Below are 23,333 nucleotides of genomic sequence, written 5' to 3'. Positions count from 1 at the left end.
CGGTTTCCATTTGCAGAAAACGGAGACTTGGTAAACTGGACATATTAATGTTCTAATAAACGGTATGTGTGATCAATTTATTCTAGATGAACATCTTTTATTACAAATAGTAAATAGAGATAAAAACTTACCTTGACGCTTGAATAAAAATGTATCTGTAGTTGCATTTACATGTATGACATGACGTCGTCTGCTTTAACTATATACTTCCTGCGGTGTATGGACAAAAATCACCCTGTTTTACTCATCTGTATTTTGTATGTAGAGAATCTATGAAAACGGTTACGCATGTTAATGTTATGGAGGTTAAAATTTATTTTGTATCGGATTTTTTTGCAAAATAAAGTCTCCCAGTAGCAACAAAAGTAACTAATTGTATTTGTTTATTACATATGGTTTATTTAAAATTATCATTCCAATTCGCGCAAGGGCATGTGAGAAAGCCTGCCAGTAGCTTCTCGTGGGTCGGTGGTTCTTTCCGGGGTTTTCCGGGTTCTTCCTCCACCATTAATACTGGCCGCCATGTATAGCCTATCGTGCTGAAAAATGGCGTTAAACCCCACAACAACCAACCAACCAATTCGCGCAAACAGTGAAAAATTAAATATTGGCGTTATGTATGTTAAAATCTTAAATGCGACAACACATCTAGCCAGCTAAATTAAATACCGAAAAAAAACTTTAAAGACCTAACAATTTTTAGGTTAAAAAAATCGTTTTTTACACCAAAATCCTCTATTAAAATGTGTTTGTCTTATATTTATTAACATCCAATGTTATATTACTGCTTAGTCTAAAAATTGTTATGGATGTTAACTATCGATATACGACATACGTATAATTAAAATTTATAAAAGGCACAAATTTCAAGAAACTTGCCATTCCTACCAATGAAAGTGGAACACATTTTGTATGAAATGAGCCCATAATATGAACGCTATTATAAGTTGTATAGTAAAAGCGGAATGGTTAGTTTTGATTTACAAGAAAGCGACATTATAAAAATGGTTGTTTTGGCACTTTTTTGGAGTGATCCACATGCGAAAGAATGACTTTATATGTGTACAAGTACATACAAAATACTTTTGTAGAAAATCTCTTAAAAAGTTGTGGGTACGACTATTTTTAGAAAGTTGCAATAACGGCGACAGTTTAAATACGAAATCGTAATCTTTATTTTGGAATTACTGTTGTACCAAGGCAAGGAAATCCCAGTCGAGGGTTTACATTATTTGTCTCACCACGAGGCCGATTCTCGTGAGGAGACAAATAACGTAACCCCTTAACTGGGATGTCTCGGTGCAAACCTAAAGATAGATTCTCCTATTCTCACCCATACAACAGAGATATCTTGCTTTTTGCCAAGCTTACTTTCGTAATTCAGTCCGGTCGTTGCAGACAGGTCGTCTCGATCATGGTGTACTCGCACGAGGAACTACATTATCTGTTTGGCTCGATGGAGTTGCTTCCGAATTTTAACTGTCAACATCATTATAATACTTTTAATGGGAATTGCGTGAGTTCATACGTGAAAAACGAGACTTGTGAATGCTTCGGCTAATATCTCGTTCAAGTGGCTAAATATGAAGGTTATGATGGTATGTTATGAGCACTTACCGTATTCTATTAAAACAAAAGATATACATGTATATGCAACAACAGCTGCTGTGGTATATTTTTGAGAGCTTTTTCCGTCCATTGTGCTGACTTTCTTAGGATGACACCATTCTATAACCTGTAAAAGTACGAGCTGTAAGAACGTCCACCGACACGAGACAATAATTTAGTACCTCGCTTGTATCTCAATGTGTCATTCTGTGCAATCAGATGTCTTTTCTTTTTTTAAACTTTAGGGTACATAAACCTCAAGAATGGATGAAATAATTTCCGAAATTAATGTACTCTGTGTCTTCAGCCTGATAAAAATAAATCGGAGTGAGCGAAATTGAGAATGTTTACTTTTTGAAGTCATCTCTTTCCTAGCACAGAGGTTGTAATAATTCCCATCTTGATACACTGTAGGTCCATCGTTGCTGTGTTGTTCAAGCAAAACAAAGGACACAAGATACTAACTGGGGTAAGCTTAAGTTTGTATACATTTTTGGTATTTAAAATGTTGAAGATTTGTTATTAGTGTCTACGTTTTTGCACGTATGGTAGCATGCTTTATACTTTATCAAAAGAGAGGTATAAAACTGACGTTAAACACCTCCTTGCGACTATCTATAACTGTTCGTGTAATTAACTTGGTGGGGCTTCAAGAAGAAAATCTGTAATAAAAGCTGTGATCTTTTCTCACTTAAAGTCAGCGTTCAAAGAGAAGAAACTAAGTTCGGTTTAATTCAATTCACACGTTTTACGTGAAGAAAGTATAAAGTATTAGCTACACTAACCTTTGTGAATAAGACATTAGTAGTGAAGTGGGGCACTTTAGCGTCAATGGGAATTAGCATTACAGAGACCCCTGGGTCACTTTAGCGTCAAGGGAAAATTAACATGGAGAAAAATCGTGGGTCACTTTAGCGTCAAGGGGAATTGAACATGGGAATAAATCGTGGGTCAATCTAGCGTCAAGGGAAAATTAACATGGAGAAAAAATCGTGGGTCACTCTAGCGTCAAGGGGAATTGAATATGGAGAAAAATCGTGGGTCACTCTAGCGTCAAGGGAAATTGAATATGGGATTTTTTTTAAAAAAAATAAATAAATTTTTTTTTTAAAAAAAGGGGTAGGCAATTGAAAGTCATTCTCTTTTCGAGAAATATGGGTGGCCCTGAAAAGGGCCTTTGGGTTTATGTTAATGTATCCATTAACATAAAGGGCATCTGCGGCATCTTCTTGTCCTCAAGCTGCGTCTTACTCGAGGGCCATAAATCAATGTCCTCTTGAGGCAACCTTGTCTTTCTACGTACACTCTTCGTATCCACAGACTGGTGTCTGACTTGTCGACAAAGGTCCACTTGGACCGGACATACATGAGCATGTCCGTCCTAAACATCATGGAAGACACAAGGGTGGATGATTCGACTGTGGTCCACATCGTGAAGCGACGAGAACAGGTGAATCAATGCAGTGAACTGCGCTTATTTATAGGTAGAGGAAGGATTGAAACGGATTGAGTTCATTCACCAATCCGAACACGCGTTACAAAATTCAGTCAGCTCGCATCCAATCCGAAGAGAGCAGTCTGTGACGTCACGTGGTCTATATAGATTCGCTAGCGCTTGTGTACAGTCAGTCTATACGACAGTGATTCAACATGACGGAAACTCAGAAAACGATCCATTGGGGTGCACCAGCAGGGGAGACTGCCCAAGGGAACCCGGACTTTCTTTCAGAAGAGCTGAATTGGGATTTTGTGGATTTTCTTACCTCGCAAGAATTTGTTCCGGAACCTTCGTTACCTTCTTCATTACCGCAAGTGGAGAATTTTAGACAGAGACAGAAAGAAGAATTGGAGAAATTTATACAACGACAAAAGGAAGCGGAACAAGCTTTTCTCCTACAGCAGCAGCAGCAAGAAGAAGAGGTAAGAAAAAAACAACAGCAAGAAGAAGTAGCAGCAAAGAAACAAGAGGGTGAAAATCAAACGGTTACGGTACTGTTGGACATTTTAGCGGAGTTAAGAAGTCTGAAACAAATGTATCAGACTTCTTTATTACGACCGAAGAGAATACGACCTTCCCGAGCTAAACACGTTAACCCTGTGACTAAGCCTATCGTACCACCCTTAGTGATTTCAACCCAATCATCATCATCAACATTACGCAGTCCAGAAGTAGGCCTTGGCCGTGCCAAGGCTTAAGGCAGTTAAAGTTGATTGCTTAAACTCACCCCTACACCAATAAAAGGCCCTTTTCAGGGCCACCCACATTTCTCGAAAAGAGATAGCCTTTCAAGTTGCCAATAACTCAAAAAAAAACAAAAACAACCCATTTTACCCTTATAGTACGTGTCTGTGTATGAGTGCGTGAGTGTACGTTCTTATTTTAAAATCAAAACTCAAAGACACTTACCTTATATAATTAATTTATTCTTTTATCCATTGTTACAATCCAATTCACAATTCACAACAGAACACTTTAATGAAAAGTTCATTGACTTCTTCTTTCTCCTTGTTTAGTCTCTCTGTTTTTTGAATTTCTTCACCGTCTTTTCCTCATTTTCTTCCCTTCTACTTTTCTTCTCCTGTTTCTTTGCCTCTTGTAAATAGAATTGTCTTCTTTCTTCCTCTGAAGAATCCCTCTCTTCCTCTGAAGAATCCCTCTCTTCTTCTGAAGAATCCCTCTTTTCTTCTGACTCCTCTTGTTTCTTTTTTGGGCAATCTGGAGACCAATGTCCTTTTTCTTGACAATAATAACAAGTATCTTGACTTTTGTCTTTTTTAGCCCCTGTTTTTTTTCTTCTTTTTTGACGGTCTGGACACTCTGAAGACCAATGCCCTTTCTTCTGACAGATATAGCAAGTATCTTGACCTTTATCTCGAAAGGAAGGAGAGTAGTCCGTGGGCTGGTCTGAAGAAAATTTTCTAATGACCCCTCGCAAAGCTCTGATGAAACGTTCGATTTGGCTAGTCTCTTCCATCGTTGTGCTCGGCTTGAGAGTGAAATGAATAGTGAAAGGACAAGACACACACCCTTTTATATACGCTGGTCTGCCATGACTATAAATTAGTCTATGCTGTTTAAACTTGAGTCATTTGACGTTTTGCACTCAAGATGAAACGATCCTATTCATTCGAGAAGAAAGAAGAAGAAGAAGAAAGTAAGAGGCAGAAACGTGATCTATCGCCTCGTACCAGGGCTGAAATCTTGGCACAAATTCATGCCAGTGATTTTGAAGAGGACATGAGTGAACCAGAATCCGAACCCTCTAAACCAAGTTCACCACCCTTAGTCAACCCTGAAAAATACTATTCCATTCGAGAGACGGAAAAGCGCTCCTCTAGAAAATTTAGAACCACGGCTTACAAATACACAGTGAAGTTTAAAGATTTCAAGGCTGAAGTGCCGTTAGAGAAAGCAGAAGTGTTTATCACTGGGGTGTAGGATTCTTTGCTCACCGCACTCAAGCGACAATGTCAACCCAAAGAAGACGATCGCTTGAGACTTTCCATACAACACGACGGTTTGAAATCCCCTGTTTGGATCGAGTTTAGCACCCCTGCAGAATTGACCGCTTCCAAAGTCATGGACAAGATTCAACACGTACAACAATCTAATGATCAGTTTGACATCACCGATGGAAAAGCCACACTGGACATGACCCACGTCTCTCCTCCTCAAGGGACTGGACGCAAAAAGATGTTATTGGTGGACGACCTTCGCAACACCAAAAAGAGTCTAGTCCGAATTAACAACCCTCAAGACCAGATGTGTTTAGCCCGTGCCATCGTGGTGGGACGAACCTATGCCAACAAGAACGACACGACAGAATGGAAAAGAACCTGGAGAACTATTCAACAATCCGACCGAGCCAAACAATGAAACGAAGCAGAACTCCTGTTACAACAAGCCGGACTGTCCAAAGACAGACCCTATGGCATTCCTGAGATGCAAAAATTGCAAGATGCCCTAGCTCCACGATACACCTTGAAAGTGCACCCTCAAGAAATGCTCGGGCCTCTGTTGTTTCGAGGCCAAGATTTTAAGGACGGAAAATACATTCATGTTTATTATCACGACGACCATTTCGATACCATTACCACTATCACCGGATTCCTGGGATATGTTTATTATTGTGACAAATGTGATTATGATTATAATAATCGAGAGCAACACAAACATTGTGGATCGAAATGCCCAGGATCTTTGGCCTCTCCACCCTGTCTGAGCGAAGAACCAGTGCCTTGTTCAACTTGTCTGCGCACGTTTGTCAGCCCTACCTGTGACCAACAACATTAGAAGACGCAAGGTTCACAGAAGAAATGTGCTTGTCAACTGCTGAGAATGTGCCCTACCTGTCGACAAGGCATACTTAGGATGACTTCGCCACAGCAAGAATCGAGTGAGAAACCCGATGAGAACTCCAAGTTCAAACCCTACCATTTTCCAGTCTTCTTACCTGACGATTGTGATTGTGCTCGTCGATTGGACACGTTTCAGAAATGGCCTACGGATAGGGAAGGATTACCTTCTTCGCATGTTTTAGCTAGAACAGGATTTGTCTACTTGGGACCTGAGTCAGGATTGGGATACGAGGTACAGTGTTTCGCTTGCGGACTGAAGTTACGAATGGATCTATGTATCTATAAAGATTCAGCTATTCTGGAACATATTCGATGGTGTCCGCACTGCCCTTACCTTTCTATGGCCTTTCCACCCATCACACTACGGTACAATTATGACGGTGCGTTAGAGACGGTACCTTCCAAAACAAGACATAAAAAACGTAAAAAAGGAAAGATGTACAAGCTGGAGACTGCATTGCGACTAGTATAAAAAGGGGCTGTGGTCAAGATCGATAGTTCATTGTGACTACCAAGACCGAGCGAACAAGATGAATACTTTCAGAGAAACACAAAACAAGTTGTTTAGAAAGGCACAATTCAAGTGTGAAGCTTCTGAAGTGGAATGCGATTGTGAGCCTTGCGATGGGTACGATGCTGTACGTTGTGACCTTAGCGATTCCGTAAAGCATCATGGGAACTTTAGTGTCACTACCCCTATCATGGAAAGGGATGCTGTTCGTGTCCAACCTGAGGGATGCGAAAGTGATGCCGCTCGTCCTCTTGGACATTTTACTGGGTTTCGTTTTAAAGGGGAATGTTCACCTTCACGTCTACCCCCCTACGGATGTCATCCAGCCCTAAGCAAACTCCTGTTCATGTCACCCAACCCTCATCGAAACGAACCTGTGAAAGACGAATATTCGTTTCCTGTGCGTTTGTCGGAATACTGCGACTTTGAAAATCGTCTTCAATCGTTCAAAGGAAAATGGCCTAAGTATCTGGGAGGCCCGATCCCCGAAGAATTAGCCAGAGCCGGATTTTTCTACTTGGGCGAAGGATATAAAGTCAAGTGCTTCAGTTGCTGTGTGTCACTTCATTACTGGGAACCGCAAGATTCAGCCTACGTAGAACATGCTCGACGGTCACCGAATTGTCATTACTTACCCTTAGTGGGACCGAGACATTGAAGTAACTTACCATAATCTGTTCATGGATACTTTACAAGAGAACATTCGTGCTTTGCCTGTGGAGTTGAGAGAACGCATTTACCGAGAGCTGGTCAAAATACAAGTCAAACGTAAAGAACAATTGCATCCGATTCCGTCACCAGATCTTTAAGCACTGGTACCTGAATGGTATAAGAGAACTGATTCGTCAGAAATTGTTTCAGTGGTCAGACCTTGTTCAATACTTCCAGACCCCCGATGATCCACGTGTTGATCATTTTGGTTACTTCGAGATTCACCTAGTACAACACATTGAGGATGACAAGGTAAAGGATTACCGACATATTTTACGTGGAATCTACTTAGCGGAAGAGGAAACTCCTAAACAAACTTTGAAGTTTAGGTTACAGTTTGCAAGATTTAGATTCCCCACTAGAGAACGAAGATCTCTGGCTAGAAAGTACGTGTATTGTTTCCGAAACAAAGAGACAATAAAAACAGGCTGCCATGCCACGACTTATGTCGTATATAATTGAACAGATTCCGTGGAAGGAACTCATTGACCATATTCAAACCGTGGATCATTACCATCGATTATTACAAGAACTGTATCCATTCAATTTGGGTCGACAAGTGGTGTGTGTCTTAGTGACTTGTTTTCTGGGATTTCGTTTACCAGCCGATTCTTTGTGGACTCTTTACGATCAGTACTTACCACCTCAATGGCCTTAAATGGTCACGAAAAACTCCTTTTGCTCAAAGCCTTGCGGTTTCATCTGGATACTTCTCGCCCTCTACGGGAAAAAAAGATTGGTCAACTTTTAGCTACCCAAGACGTGTATGACGATGTGTGTGTAGCTTGTGACTTACATCCCCATTGGACGGATGTCCGTGCCTGGAAAGAATGGGATTTTGAGGCTTGGACCCAAGAAGTGGCCCAGTATGCACGAGAGTTGTTCAAGGAAAAAAGTTACTTTTCAACCCGTGTTAGTGACGGTGCCAGAAGAACCCGTCACCCAGGACAGGACTGTCGTGGACAGGCCTGAAAGGCACTTTCGGGAGGACACTTGTGTGACCTTACCCCCTACTATAGAACTGGTTAGAACATTACCCAAAACGTGTTGTTGTACAGACACTTGTGTTTATTCCACGTTAATGGTTATCATGTGCCTTTTATCCTTGTACTTACGCCTTTGGCTTTTATGTATTTTTGTCTTTCGTATTCATGTTTGAAAACATTCAATAAACGTGTTCTGAAAAAAAGTATATAAACTCTTGTCTTGTTTGTTTTCGTGTCACAAGTGACATTTCTCACACAATGGCTACCTCTGCTGTCTCTGCTTCCTCTTCCTCTACTGTCAAAGTCATCGACGAACACTTAGATCGTGCCAGTTGGGAGGCTTTGTATCTTCGCCATCCCTTTAACATGCTCATTGCTGGACCTAGCGGTTCAGGCAAAACCGAATTCGTCAAACGTTTGATCGAACATAAACATCATTTGATCGATCGGCCACCTCAACGGATCGTGTGGTGTTACAAAGAGTGGCAATCGGCGTACAGCCTCTTGCGAGAAAGTCAAGGCGATTCCATCGTGTTTGTGGAAGGCATTCCTAAAGAAGACGACGGCATCGTCTCTGACTCCCGTCAAACCCATCTGGTCATTTTTGACGACATGTTAGGAGAAGACGAAGAAGAAATTAAACTGTGGTTCACGCGCAAAGGGTATCACCGTAATGCCAGTGTCGTTTACATCACCCAAAATTTGTTTCAACAAAGTAAAGCCCATCGCACCATCTGTCTCAATGCGCATTACGTGGTCTTGTTTAAAAGCCCTCGAGATAAATCGCAAGTGCAAGTCTTAGCCAAACAGTTAGGAACGCCTTGGCTGACTCAGGCGTACGACGATGCCACTCAAACGCCACACGCCTATTTACTCGTCGATTTGAAACCTACGACCCCCGAGGATTTGCGATTTCGCACCCACTTGTTTCACCACTGGTGCCAAGACGGAAGGCCTGTCCTGTACACGTCTCCGTCCTCGACTTAATTTCACTCCACATAAGAAAATTCTATAAAAACCTCAGACCCTTTTCGTCTGTCTCACACAGTGTGAACATGACGTCCCTTCAGTCGCATCTTCCCGTCAAATTGATTCGTGCCTTGTATGGCATCAGTCGAGAAAAAAATCCACAAATACGAGCTCGTGTCTTAGAAGCTAGTCTCAGAGAAGTCTTACGATGGTTCACGGTGACGGCACGTCAAATACTTCAAGGAATCATTCAGATTCCTCATCAAACCAAACGCTTTTTCGATCGAAACAAAGTCGCTTTGGTCCAACTGGCCGATCCCCGCATCGACACTCAAACCAAAAAACAAATCATTTTGAAACCTGGAGGGAGCGGTACTCTAGGAGGGGTCATCATTCTCTTTCTCTTAAGATGGGATCCTAATGCCCCCAAAGTTATCCTCAAGAAAAAAGTCCAACGAAGCCCCAAGAAGAAAAAGAAAAAGACCAGGTCCCAAAGAAGAAGAACTTCTCCAGTGGCTGGACCCTCCTCTGACCAGACACCACCCCGGAAAAAGAAACAGAGAAAAAGTCCCCAGAAAAAGAAAAGCCCACAGAAGAAAACTAGTCGCAAGAGAGGCACTTCGGCCAGGACGCAACTTTACACTCGCAAACCACGACCTGCCACGGCAGTGACTGTGTCTCCGGCAGCCTCACGTTCATCCACTTCCCCATTAATGACACCAAGAACTGAAGAGTACTTGGAGACGTTGATCACACCAAGAACTTCTCCGTTAATGACCCCAAAAAGAACTTCCCCAGTGGCAGGACCCTCCAATTTAGTGGCAGTGGCTGCTGCTCACAAAGTACCTTCTCCCAAAATCAAAGTCCAAGAAAGATCGGGCATGTTACAAAGTTTACTGGATTTGTCAAAGCAATAACTGGCTCGATCTAGTTCGTTGCGTAACCCTGCACGACGTGTCATGCCTGTCCTCAAACTGATACGACGTAAAGACAATCAGTGGCGACGCGTTCCAGTATAAAAAAAGACCTGTGACCAAGTCGGGGGTATCAGTGCTTTTTGGTGCTCCTGAAGACTCAAAGATGTCACCCTCCAGAAAACCCCAAGGAAAGAAAAGAAAAGGACTACCACCACGTTTAGTCAAACATGGGAACATGTTATCTGTCCTGTCCAAAGCTTCTCCACCTCTACGAAAAAAACTCATTCAATCGGCCTCCAAAGAGGTCATCGATACCGTGTTCGAATGTTGTTTGAACGTCTTGAAAGGCACGATCCCTTTGTCCAAACACCAGAAACAATGCTTAAGCAAACATCGTCACGTTCTTCGCCAAATGGTTCAAAAGAAAATTCCCATTCGTCAAAAGAAGAAGATGTTGGTCCAACGTGGAGGCATTTGGCTCTCTTGTTAGGCCCCTTACTGAAAGGAGTCTTGGGAACCATGTTGGGAGGACTGGTGGGAGCAAGATAAAAAGGCCTTCGGAAGTCCCAAGATCTCAGAATTGACCCCTGACAACCCCATGGAAGGACGAAAACTAGCTTTAGTACCTTACAAACGATGGATGGAATACCATCGGTGGCAAGAACAACACACCCCGCATTTACCTCCCAATCCCAATTTGAGCGAGATGTCCCAGTTACAACACGAATTGCAGTCCTTGATGGATCGCCAAGATTTGTCCGAAACAGAAAAATCGCAAAAGTACGGTCAACTTTTGCAACGACTGCAACTCATTCACCAGAAAGCTTTAGACGAAACAGCTCTACCCACTCTGAAAGATTTTAAGACCTTGATGAAAAGTCCAGCACCATCACCAGTACCAGTACCACCAGTACCAGTGACCAAGACAGAAAAAGGAAAAGAAGAAGAAGAAGGGTTTCAAACTCCGCCAGAAAAAGTACGCAAGTTAACAACACCACCTACCTCCAGAATTGGATGGATTAAAAAGATGATGGCCACCCCTTCTTCATCACAAGAGAAAAAGAAAGTGAAGACAGAAGTGAAGACAGAAGTGAAACAAGAACCGATATCCCCCGCTCAGACATCCTCCTCTTAAACACCTATTGCCGGTCGCACACGCAAAGCATTGCAATCCAAGAAAATACCCCAAGAGAAAAAGAGTAGCATCTTCCAAGAGTGGGTGCCTTATTAACACACCAACCAAAACAAAAAATAAAAAATGGAAAAAGTCTTAGCCAGCATCTACTAGGATCCCTCGCATCCTGCAGGTTACGCAGGAGTTCAAAAATTGTATCGTGCTGCCAAAACTCGACTGAAAAGTCTCCGTTTACCTCAAGTGCAACGATGGTTACAAGAACAAGCTACCTACACTTTACACAAACCCATTCGACGCAAGCTTGCCAGAAGTCGCACCCGAGTGGAAGGCATCGATCATCAATGGCAAGCCGATTTAGCCGATGTCTCTCATTTGGCCAGCTACAATCGTGGCTACAAATATTTGTTTTGTGTCATCGACGTCTTTTCTAAATTTGCCTGGGTCGTGCCCTTGATTTCCAAATCGAGCAGCGAGTTAGTGCGAGCCCTGCAACGGGTGTTGAAACAAAGCGGTCGTCACCCTCTTCGATGGCAAACGGACAAAAGCACCGAATTTCTGAACCAAGCTTTCCAAAAAGAATTAAAGAAACGTGACATTCATTTTTTTACCACCGAGAATCCCGAAACCAAAGCCAGCATCGTGGAACGTTTTCAACGCACTTTGAAAGAACGCATGTGGAAATATTTTACGCATCACCACACTCTGAAGTACATCGACATCTTACCGCACCTGGTGCAAGCGTACAACCAATCTTACCATCGAAGCATCGGACGTGCCCCGCAAGACGTGACTCCCGACAACGAAGTGTTGGTGTTTGAGCGCCTGTTTGGTACGTCTCCGACGAGGGCTGTCCCCAAGAAAAGTGGAGAGTTGGCCGTAGGAGATTGGGTGCGCATTGGCAAAACCAAACGCACTTTCGACAAAGGTTACTTACCTAACTGGACGACCGAATTGTTTCGCGTCACTGGACGAGTGCATGGTCGTCATCCTACCGTCTATAAATTGGAAGACATGAACGGAGAAGTGCTCAAAGGAACGTTTTATTTGCCCGAGTTACAACGTGTCACCAAAAAAGAAGACGACGTGTACGACATCGAAAGCATTCTCGAACGCAGAACCCGTAAAGGAGACAAACAATTGTGGACCATTTTATTGAGCAATTGCATCGGTTACCTGCTTCCCAATCCCTCCCTGAAATTCTCCTCGAACGGGAACCACGGGAACCTTGTGTCCAGTGCCAGTGCCAGTCACCACTCCAACAACAACCACAACCAGAACCCCATTTTGGGCGGAGACACGCCTCTGACGTCCAGTAACCCCTCGGACAGCCACAGAACTCTGGAATTATGAGTCACCAAAACCAATTTTACTTAACCTTACCCAGTGACAGTTCCATGGAGGTGTTTCCCCACAACACGTTGTACTGTTATACGGCCAAATTACCTCAAGCCATCCAGTTAGATCACGAAGCCCATTGGGAAGTGGCTTTAGTAGAAATGATTCACCCTACACAAATCCAAAACATCACCGAAAAGCAAAACTCTTTTGAGGTCTAAATCCTGAACCAACAATTACAAGAAGCCATGAATGAAATCGGGTTTTCAGGGGACACAAGACCATCCAACAATTCACCATTCAATATCTACACCTTGAAATTTCCTTCAGGGTTTTATTTTAGTGGCCAACATTTGGTGGACACCATTGCTTCCAGGTTCGAGTTAGCCTTTGGCAAAGCCCTGAACAGAATAAAAAAAAGTGTCACCCTGGAATACCATAAAGTGGCTCGTCGCTTACTGATGAAATTTCAGGATACCCAAACGTTGTCTTTCAGCTTTAATCGTGACTTGTTTGATATTTTAGGTGGAGACACAAAAATGGCTCCAAATTTTAAACCGAAGATCAACAGCAATATGGAATTTTACATGTTTTTTCGATTCCCTGTAGAACTGAACCAAGGACTGAATTTGATCTTTGTGTACTCCGATGTGGTGGAGTACAACGTGGTGGGACACACCTCCGTGCCGTTACTGCGTGTCATTCCTTTCAAAGTGGATAGTACCACAACCAGTGACCAGGAAGGTGGAAAAACCTATCACGTCCACCGCGAATTTGTACATCCTCATTATTTGTCTGTCAGCAAGTCGCATTTGGACACGGTCAACATTGCTGTAAAAGGAGATCTGGAACAAAATATTTCATTCACCAAAGGAAAAGTCACAGTGAAACTCCATTTTCGAAAACGGTTCTCTCACGACTCGTAAGTCATGTATCCAGTGTACCGAGGGGTTGCACGACAGCGAGGACACGGTTTAGGAGATATGCTGAAATCGGCTTTTCGTTCGGTGGCTCCGCTGTTGAAACCGATGGTGACACGCGGATTGCACGCCTTGAAAGATGCGGCACTGACGCACGGCAAAGAATTTCCCCAAAATGTCATCATCGACAAACAAAACCCCAAAGAAGCCTTCATGAGGGCAGGCAAAAATGTCTTGCTGCAAACGGGCAAAGACATTTTGGGCCGACGAGACACACCTATAAATGCCCTGCACGCTACCGAGTCAGGCATTCAGCAAGGACAAGGCAGAAAGAGACGACGAAGAAAACATCCTTTCACCAGACTTCACACGTCTAAAGCGAGAAAGATCAAGAAAAGAAGAACCGTTCGAGACTTAGACGTTTTCGATTATTGAGACACAGCAACAAAAAAATGATGCACCGAGAGTCTTGCGCCTGTTACAAGACGGAACTGGATCTGTTTGCCATGCCACCCACCATGATGACGATGCAAGAATCCCAATGGGTGGAATTTCATCCCGTCTCCTCATTGACCGATTCCGCTCCCATCGAGTTTGAAATCAAAGGACAGCCTGAAGATTACATCCATCTGAATAGCAGTTACTTGTACTTGAAAGTCAAAGTTCAAGATAAGGATGGAAATGCTATAGACACTGAGCCAGTAGCTCCCGTCAACAATTTCATGCATTCCTTGTTTAGCGGAGTGGACTTGTACTTGAATAACAAACTAGTCAGTAGCAGCATGGATACTTACCCTTATCGAGCGTACCTGGAAAATCTCTTGACGTACGGAATAGAAGCCAAGAACACTCATCTCAATGCCTGTGTGGTATGGGAAGCTGACGATGCAGGCGAATTTGAAACATTCAAAACTGATACAACCAAAGACCACAATGCGGGATTTGTAGAAGGAAGAGACAAAATCAAAGACGGACACAGTTTAGAACTGATGGATCGTTTGCATTTGGACATGTGGTTGCAAGAAAAGTATTTGCTGAACGGGGTGGATGTCCGCCTGAGACTGAATCGCAACAGTACCGCTTCCATTTAATAGCTGATAGTGACGATAATTATAAAACCAAAATCCAAGAAGCCAGACTCTACGTACGCCGTGTGGAAGTGTTACCTAAAGTGGGTAACGACATCAGTCAGACGTTGAGCAGAACGACCGCCAAGTATCCCATACGACGTGTGGAAGTGAAAACCTTCACCATTCCTAGGGGACAGCGATCCATGATCGAAGATCATCTGTTCCAAGGACAGTTACCCAAACGTTTAATCGTTGGTATGGTCGAGAATACAGCCTTTAACGGAGCTATCGCTAAAAATCCTTTCTACTTTCAACACTTTGACGTGTCCAAGATCGAGGTCAGTCGCGATGGCAAGACCTTGTGTACCCGACCTTTCGAACCTAACTTTGACAAGAAGAATTACTTGAGGTCGTACTTGTCGCTGTACGAAGCCACGGGACAGTTAGGAACCAACACCAGTCACGGCATTACGTACGAGGATTATGCAGGAGGCTACGCTTTGTGGGCTTTCGATTTCACTCCAGACCAAGGCAGCGACGAGGGACATTTCCACCCTATAAAATCTGGCCAGATTCGTGTGGAACTTCAGTTTGCAAAGCCACTGGACGAGACAGTGAACGTCATCCTGTATGCCGAATTCGATAATACCATAGAAATCAACAGTTTGAGAGAAGTCATTCTAGATTATTAGAAGCCATGGAAGACTGTTATCCCTCTTTGCCTAGTGGAGAAACTTTAAAGATGGAATGTGAGGAAACTGTGGAAGAAGAGTCCCAAGACAAAGACGAAGAAGATATCATGATGAAGTCAAGATGGCCAGAACAAGAAGCCCATTTAGTCTTCTGTTTTGCCAAACACTTGGCCGAAAAAATGACGGAATTGATCAAGAAAAATTGCTATGGATGTCAAAACGATCATCCCAGTCAAATTCAACACGATAAATGCCTGATGCTGAGTCAAGAAGAAAAATTGGACGAGTATCTGGACGAAGCTTGGATTCTCATCTCGGACGAAGACGTGTTACACCAGTGGTATAAAGACTTGCGTGAACATTCTTGTCCACCATTAACCACTCAAGAGATCGATCGTATCGAAGCTCTCCTGAATCAGAGTGAGGAAACGAAACGAAGAAACGGTTATTTGTCAGACATTTTCAAGCAAAAAGTCAGGATCGAATTGATGACTTATTATTACCTGTGAAGAAGAAGAAGAAGAAAACACACAAAACAATGGATACCTGGGAACTTTATTACCTTTTAAACCACAGTTCGTATACGGTTTCTTGGAATCCCGTCGTCTGCGCTAAAGATGAACTCCCTCATCGTAAACCTCAAGACCATCTAGCTTATGTGATCAACACGGACGACAGTCATCTCCCAGGAACCCACTGGGTAGCCGTCTACTTTCCTCAAGAAGGATGTGTGGAATATTTCGATTCGTACGGATTGCCCCCTTTGGAAGACGATATCATCGACTTTATGAGAAGAAATGCTCAAACCACCCGATTCAATAATGTGAAATTACAAGGCACAGATTCCTTGGTGTGTGGACAATATTGTGTGTATTTTCTACATCATCGCAGCCTGGGCTATTCTTTAGAACATTTAGTGACTCATTTTGATCCTCGTTCTTCTTCTAGAAACGATGTGATAGTAGATCGATGGTTTTGTGACCATTATGCTTATCTTTTGTCTCAAGCTAGGAAACGTAGTGTCCATCAATGGCCTAATGATTTCCAACAGTGGAAATCACAATTTCATTCACAACGTTGTCGGCCCTGTTTAAAGTAGAGTGTGAATTGAAAAAAAAATGTTTGTGATCAGAAAAAAATGTTTGATGTTATAGGGTGGGATTATTGTTAAAAAATGTTAGAGTTGTTGGTTAGTGTTAAGTGATTATTGAATAAAAAATGTTGTGTTTTGAAAAAAATGCCTTTGTCGTTTGTTTAGCTATAAGAATATTTGATTCATGCTCTTTCACTTCTTACTATCCCTCTCATGACACTCATTGAACGTTGCGACTCGAAAACCGTGTGGGGATGTTTTCCTTCACGTCCGCGCTTTGACTTTAAGAACCGAGTTGTTTCCAGTCTAACCATCCATTGTCGACTCATCCTCCTACGAAGATGTGCTCCAAACTAGCTAAGCTAAACGAAGCCTACGTGAATTTGCATAGGGTGAGACACAGTCTGATACCGAAGCCAGAAGAAATAGAGAATGTGAGAATTTTAAAAGTCACTGAAGACCTGATAGAAGAGCTCTTCAGAGAAGAAGTGAACAGGGAGAAAGAAGAATGGACAGAGAAGTACAGACTTCAGAGACAGCAGCAACAGCAGCATCAACAACAACAACAGCAACAGCAGCAGCAGCAGCAACCTGAACCTGACAGAGGCTTTGTCGATTGTCGTATCTACACCAAAGAGTTCTTCTTCTCTTTCCGAAGAAGCAGACCTATTGCCAGAAAGTCTATCCTCAGAGGACATCGCATTCTTAGAAACTAAAAGATTGCCATAGCAAACAAAAAAAAACACACAAAAAAACAGCCCTTTTTAGGGCTACCCCAATACTCTAGAAAAGAAATAACCATCAATTTGCCAATGTGTGTAGGTAGAGTAGTGTGATAATAAACACTAACTCTTTTTTTAAAAATGTGAGGGTATGTGTTTGTGTATAGGATTGTGTGTTTGTGAGTGCTCACGTACGTTGGTGTGGATATTAAGATGATTTTTTTTGGCTGTTTGAGGTGTGGGGAGAGTAGATTTGAGGGTTTGATTGTATTGCTTTGCGTATGTGAATAGTATATTGAAGTGATTAATGAAAAAAATTTTTTAGAATAGGAATGGGTAGCATAAAAAATTGAGTGAGTGTTTCTTTTAGGTCCACGCGTTGTTTTTTTTTTTTTGGTCATGATCTAGGTAAGATCAATTTTATGTTTTTTAGGGGGATGTTTTCCTTCACGTCCGCACTTTTAGTATAAATTGAAACTCGTTCGGCAGTCCAGCTACCGTTGTTGATTGATCAACACCAGAATGAACACGAGACTGACGAAACTGTTGGAACTTCATGTGCATCTGGAATATGCCAGGTGCCTGTTGAACGAACTGGCCGCGGAGGCCATTGTCGAAGAGGGAAGGATGAGAGAGGAGGAGGAAAGAAGAAACAAAGAAGAGGAAGAGAGAAGATACAAAGAAGAGGAGGAGGAGAGAAGAAACAAAGAAGAGGAGGAAAAGGAGAGAAGAAGAAGAAATTTCAGAATCCCAGAGACCGAAAATTGGGATTCTGAAGCCACATATCCTGCCTCTGCTCTCTCCCCAAAAAAAGTAAAAAGCAACTGGGGAACAAGATGTGTATGTGGCGCCAGGCCTGGAAGGTGCCATCATTAACCAGGTGTCCATGAAGTTCCAAACAAAAAAACAGCCCTTTTCAGGGCTACCCAATACTCAAGAAAAGAAATAACAATCGATTTGCCAATGTGTGTAGGTAGAGTAGTGTGAATATAAACACTGACTCTTTTTTTTATAGTGTGAGTGTATGTGTTTGTGTTTGTGTGTTTGTGTTTGTAAGCGCTCACGTACGATTGTGTGGATAGTAGATTATGGATTTCGTTTTAATGATTTGCGGGTGCAAATAGTAGATTTGGGGTTTGTTAAATGTTGCTTCACTTATGTGGATAGTATATTATATGAAATGAGAAAAGTAGGGGAATGTTTTCCTTCACGTCCGCGCGATGTTTGGTCATGATCTAGGTAAGATAAATTTTATGTTTTAGGGGGATGTTTTCCATCACGTCCGCGCTTTCACTATAAGAACCCACAAGGTTTGATGTTCGAACCATTCTACGGAATAATAAAAACGAAGATGGTGGTTGCAAGTGAGTTGTTCAACAATTTGGTACATATATACAATTGGATAATGGATGGTATCTATGTAGTGGAGAGACTAGAAAAAGAATGGAAGATAGCAGAGTATCTGGACTATGCTAAATGCCTAAACGTAGCAAAAGAAGTGATAGCAGAAATGATAGAAGAGGAGGAAATGAGATTGAGAGGTATGATAAATCCCACCTATGTCAGAGTGGGGAGCCTAAAGGAAGCAATTGACAATGCAAGCAAAGTCAGGTGCTTTCTTGAAAAAATGTCACATGGGACAGAGTGCTCTTTTGTGGAGAGAGGTCAGGAAAGACTGAGGAAAGGAGAGGAGTTGATGAGAAAAGTGATGGAGGTAGAGGTAAAGAAGATTAAAGAGAGATGGTATAAAGAAAGAAAAGATCAGGAAAACAAAAAGAAACAGGCTGATTTTGAAAGGCTAAATCAGAATTGGATCAAAGTCCAGGAAAGGTTTAGAGCCTTGGGTCATCCAGACTGGATGCCAGAGGAGAAAAAGAAGAAGAAAGGAATAATGGAAAAAGTGAGGACTTGGTGGAAGAAGTTAAGGAGTTAGAAGAAGAAGAAGAAGAAGAAGAAGAAACCCAAAGGCCCTTTTCAGGGCCACCCATATTTCTCGAAAAGAGAATGACTTTCAATTGCCTACCCCTTTTTTTTAAAAAAAAAATTATTTTTTTATTTTTTTTAAAAAAAATCCCATATTCAATTTCCCTTGACGCTAGAGTGACCCACGATTTTTCTCCATATTCAATTCCCCTTGACGCTAGAGTGACCCACGATTTTTCTCCATATTCAATTCCCCTTGACGCTAGAGTGACCCACGATTTTTTCTCCATGTTAATTTTCCCTTGACGCTAGATTGACCCACGATTTATTCCCATGTTCAATTCCCCTTGACGCTAAAGTGACCCACGATTTTTCTCCATGTTAATTTTCCCTTGGCGCTAAAGTGACCCAGGGGTCTCTGTAATGCTAATTCCCATTGACGCTAAAGTGCCCCACTTCACTACTGACATTTTCCTCACAAAATGGTGGTTTTAGCGAAAAATACATCTTTTTGCTCGAAAAATTATTGCCTTTTCGCGAATATGATGCAACTATCAGACCTACTTAATGGGATACGGATGTCATATTTCTACCATACTATTCGTTCACATCAGCAGGAAAGCAGGAAGGAAACGAACCTAAATGTTCACTATATTTTATGAATCAATGGTCATTTGCTATTGAATAATGTATGCAATTATACAATGACCTCACTTTCTTCTGTCAACAAATTAACTTAAATCTCTCGTTGTCTATTGCATGGTTATCAATCTAGTAAATATTTTTCCATCTGCCTATTTACCTCCCTGCTTGTCTGATTGTTCATCCATCCAACATACATACATACATACATACATACATACATAGGGGCCCCGAGTGGCCAAGTGGTCTAAAGCGCTCACCGTTCCGGATCACTGCCACCTCACCTATTTCTGCGTGGGTTCGAGTCCAAGGCTCTTCTAGCGTGGGTACGTGGGAAAGCCTGCCAGTAGCTTCTCGAGGGTCGGTGGTTCTTCCCTGGGTTTTCCAGGGTTCTTCCTCCACCAGTTATCCTGGCCGCCATGTATAGCCTGTCTTGTGCTGAAAAATGGCGTTAAAACCCTACAACAACAACTACAAAAACATACATACATACTTGTACATGTTTGATCAACTATTTTCTTCTATATCTTTACCTACATACCTGCCTGCTTATATATCCATAAATCTATTGTTTTTTTCATAGCGTGTAAAACACGAGGAAATCAAAAATGAAAATTTAAGCTTCAATAGATCAGCAAACTTAGAGGGGCGATCTCAGCATCATTGCAAATTTATATGCAACACACATTTGCCTGTCGCTATTTATTCGAGGATATTCATATTCAGATTTTAACAAAAAATACAACAGTGAAATTTTACGAAGTGTGATACCAATTTAGACCAATTCAAATTTTAAGTAATCTAGGTTTGATAATTACTCTTAGAATGACTGAACGGGTCAGACTCGATGATAATATTTCCAAATTAAAAAAATTATAATGCTAGTCGGATTACTAGGACAGTTTGCCAACACACACACACACACACGTCATGTTGTTTGCACAGCAAAACTAATTGCACAAAGCACAATGTCTTCAATTCAACAGTTTCAGAGTGATGATATAAATGAGTATCGAGTTAAACATAAAGAACAATGTCTATAATACATTTGTTTTTACAAGTTTTCACTGGATAAAAGTATCGTCGAAGTTGATTGAGATGAATAATAACATGTAAAAGAATACAAGTGTTAATTTGTTGATATCAAAAATACAAAACGATATCCTCCAATATTTCAGATAATAGGCAGATTTACAGATAATATCTAACAAGGATAACATTATGTTCTCCAGTGCATCTTGAAGACCTATACAATCGAAAGAATTCGAATCATAATGATATAAGCAAATAAGAGATAGAGAGAGAAGGAGAATTTATAGCGGACAAAGTTTAATTTAAAATGAAACAAAGTGACTCACTGTATGAAGCGATGGAATAGAATCCTACTTAGCAGAGTCTACAACGTTGACAATAGGAAAGGCAAAGTTTGACATAAATCTGAAATCATTCATACGTTTAAAGGTATTGAGAAAAAAAGGTTGCAAATTGTTGAAAATAAAAATACCTGTTACAGACAATTGTCTTACTAGCCTGCTGGCTTGCTGATAACACCCAAAGACAATTTTATCGCGCAGGGATTATTCTATGGATGTTTAAATTTTCTTTGAAATAATGAACAAAAAACACTATTTAAGACATCTTTGATACAATCTTGAAAGTCAATTTGCTTATACAAGAATTAATCAACTGCAGCAGCAAATTATACGGGACCGAAGTAAAATCAAATCTGTTGAAATGTAAGAATGATTCATCGAGGATTATACTTGCATTTTACACAAGGAAGCGATGAAAACAATTCCATAAAATAAAAGGGTTGCGTTAATCACGAGGATGGTTAGAGGCATATAGACATAGTTGACATGTGCGCATATGGGAAATACAACAACGTGTACAACAAATATGACAGTCAGAAACATATTTACGGGTTAATAAAATGCATTCAGAAACGACATATCTAAATAACGAAAACCTAAAAGGTACAGTTTAAAGAACTAAAATAGTTTCACAACAAAAGAGATAAGATTTCCTGCAAAATGACAGCGATGAATATTTTAACTTTTCTTAGACAAAATAGCATCTCTAACGTATGGTTCTACCAGAACCATAATGATTAGAATCAGGAAGTGTTTCACTCCAATTGAAACAACAAAATATGTTTAAACTAGTTGAGGAATACAGAAATACTTAACACAAATCAATAGATATGTCTTTAGTAGCATGCTAAATAAAATTAAAACAGTATGAATCAACCTAGTTTGTTACTTAACTAATGAAAACTTTGGAACTCCCAAATTTTAAAATCGGCGAAGCAGTTAGATATTATAAATATAAATTTGTTAACAAGACTGCCTTTCTAGCTTTACCGAAGAAACATTAAAACTGAGGCAGTTAATTTTAGGCGATCCGGTTGCTTACAAACTGGAAGAGTTGGAGCTAGAGTATATAAATGATATTTTTTTGCAATGAGGAATTCACTTCGTATTAAACCAACATAGCATAATCAAAGTTTTTGAAGACAGAAATAATTAATGGCAGGAAGTATGTACATATCCAATGAAAATGATACGACGAATTGCTCAACGGGTGGGAACACTCGTAAAACATTATTATATTAATATAAATCGTGTGCAAAAATTACACATTCACTCCGGTGATGACACTAATACTGGGAGCATATGCAGTACAATAGATCAATTTCAATATCCAATGGCATGAAAATGTTGAGTTTTTGAAAATTATTGAGAATTCTTGAATGTGACTGAGGTGAGAAGAAAAAAAAACCGTAATGGCAAGGATTGTCTCACATTTCTAGAATTGCTCCCAATAAAAGAGAGAAATCCTAACAATACTAGCATTAATTGAGTTGAATATACAGCTTTATGTTATTGTTGGTATTATTTTGGAACATTTATGAAAATTATAGTGGTAAAACTGGATATGACTATGTGGATTTTAAAAGCTAAGTAATATAGATATATTGTTAAACTGAATAAAGTTTGATATTAGAACTCTGAGCCCTCTGCATGAAAAAAAAATCCAATATGGCATTTGTTTTGTTTAAGGTGCAGAATTTAGTCTTTCACAACTGATTGATTTATTCTAATACCCCACCTCATACTAAAAGTCAAGTTTATTTTAGCTGAGTTGCCTTGGCGACAACGAATTTACCAATTTCGCAATGATCTGTTGATTTATCGCTCGAAAAGGGTGAAAGGTAGGCAGTGGGAGCCTTTAAATTCTAACATTCGATATCCACTAAATGGAGAAACTAGAATTAGTCCTTTCCTGAAACATAGACAAAACTTCAATGGATAAAGACTTTTTGTGGTCGTGTGTACGATCAACTAAGTATGGAAACGATGATAATTACAACGTGTTTGTTGGCATAAAAGTGTAGAAAATCATGTCCCGTAGATGGCTTGAAAAAAAAAGGAATGAAATTGAAAAGATTCGAAAAGTAAACGTCTGTAGATAATGGGCAGAGAACCTCATAAGTTTCGGACTTTGATGTATATTATTTTTCTTCTATAAGAATCACTGAACCCAAGACTGTATTATATTAAATTTTGCAAATGTACACATTAATGTTGGCTTGTCCCAAAAATAATGATTTATCGTCTTAATCCTTCAGACACTTGAGTGACTTTTACGTTTTTAATGGACTGAAAGAGGGGTGGGGATACTGTTACGGTCAGGCTCTTACAAAACGCAACAAGAAAAGATTGAAGAAATAAGCGTTG

General features: G+C 40.9%; 1 protein-coding gene across 2 annotated transcripts in view; it reads left to right on the top strand.

Annotated features, from left to right (window-relative positions):
* Nucleotides 1-1,750: 1,750 nt before the first annotated feature.
* Nucleotides 1,751-23,333, top strand: part of LOC149801395 (neurotrimin-like) — a 73,231-nt gene continuing 51,648 nt past the window's right edge. Inside the window, exons 1-2 of one of the 2 annotated variants that reach the window (XM_089955472.1) lie at nucleotides 1,751-1,854; nucleotides 2,023-2,077. In XM_089955472.1, the coding sequence (XP_089811598.1) occupies nucleotides 1,828-1,854; nucleotides 2,023-2,077 (82 nt within the window). In that variant the 5' untranslated portion in view covers nucleotides 1,751-1,827. Of the gene's footprint in view, nucleotides 1,855-1,891; nucleotides 2,078-23,333 lie in introns of those variants that run through there. The other variant, XM_089955473.1, reaches the window with a different exon arrangement.

Source organism: Sinohyriopsis cumingii, chromosome 4 (genome assembly GCF_028554795.1).
Source record: "Sinohyriopsis cumingii isolate HCF-2022 chromosome 4, ASM2855479v2, whole genome shotgun sequence".
Taxonomy (NCBI): domain Eukaryota; kingdom Metazoa; phylum Mollusca; class Bivalvia; order Unionida; family Unionidae; genus Sinohyriopsis; species Sinohyriopsis cumingii.
This window is presented reverse-complemented; position numbering and strand designations above follow the sequence as displayed.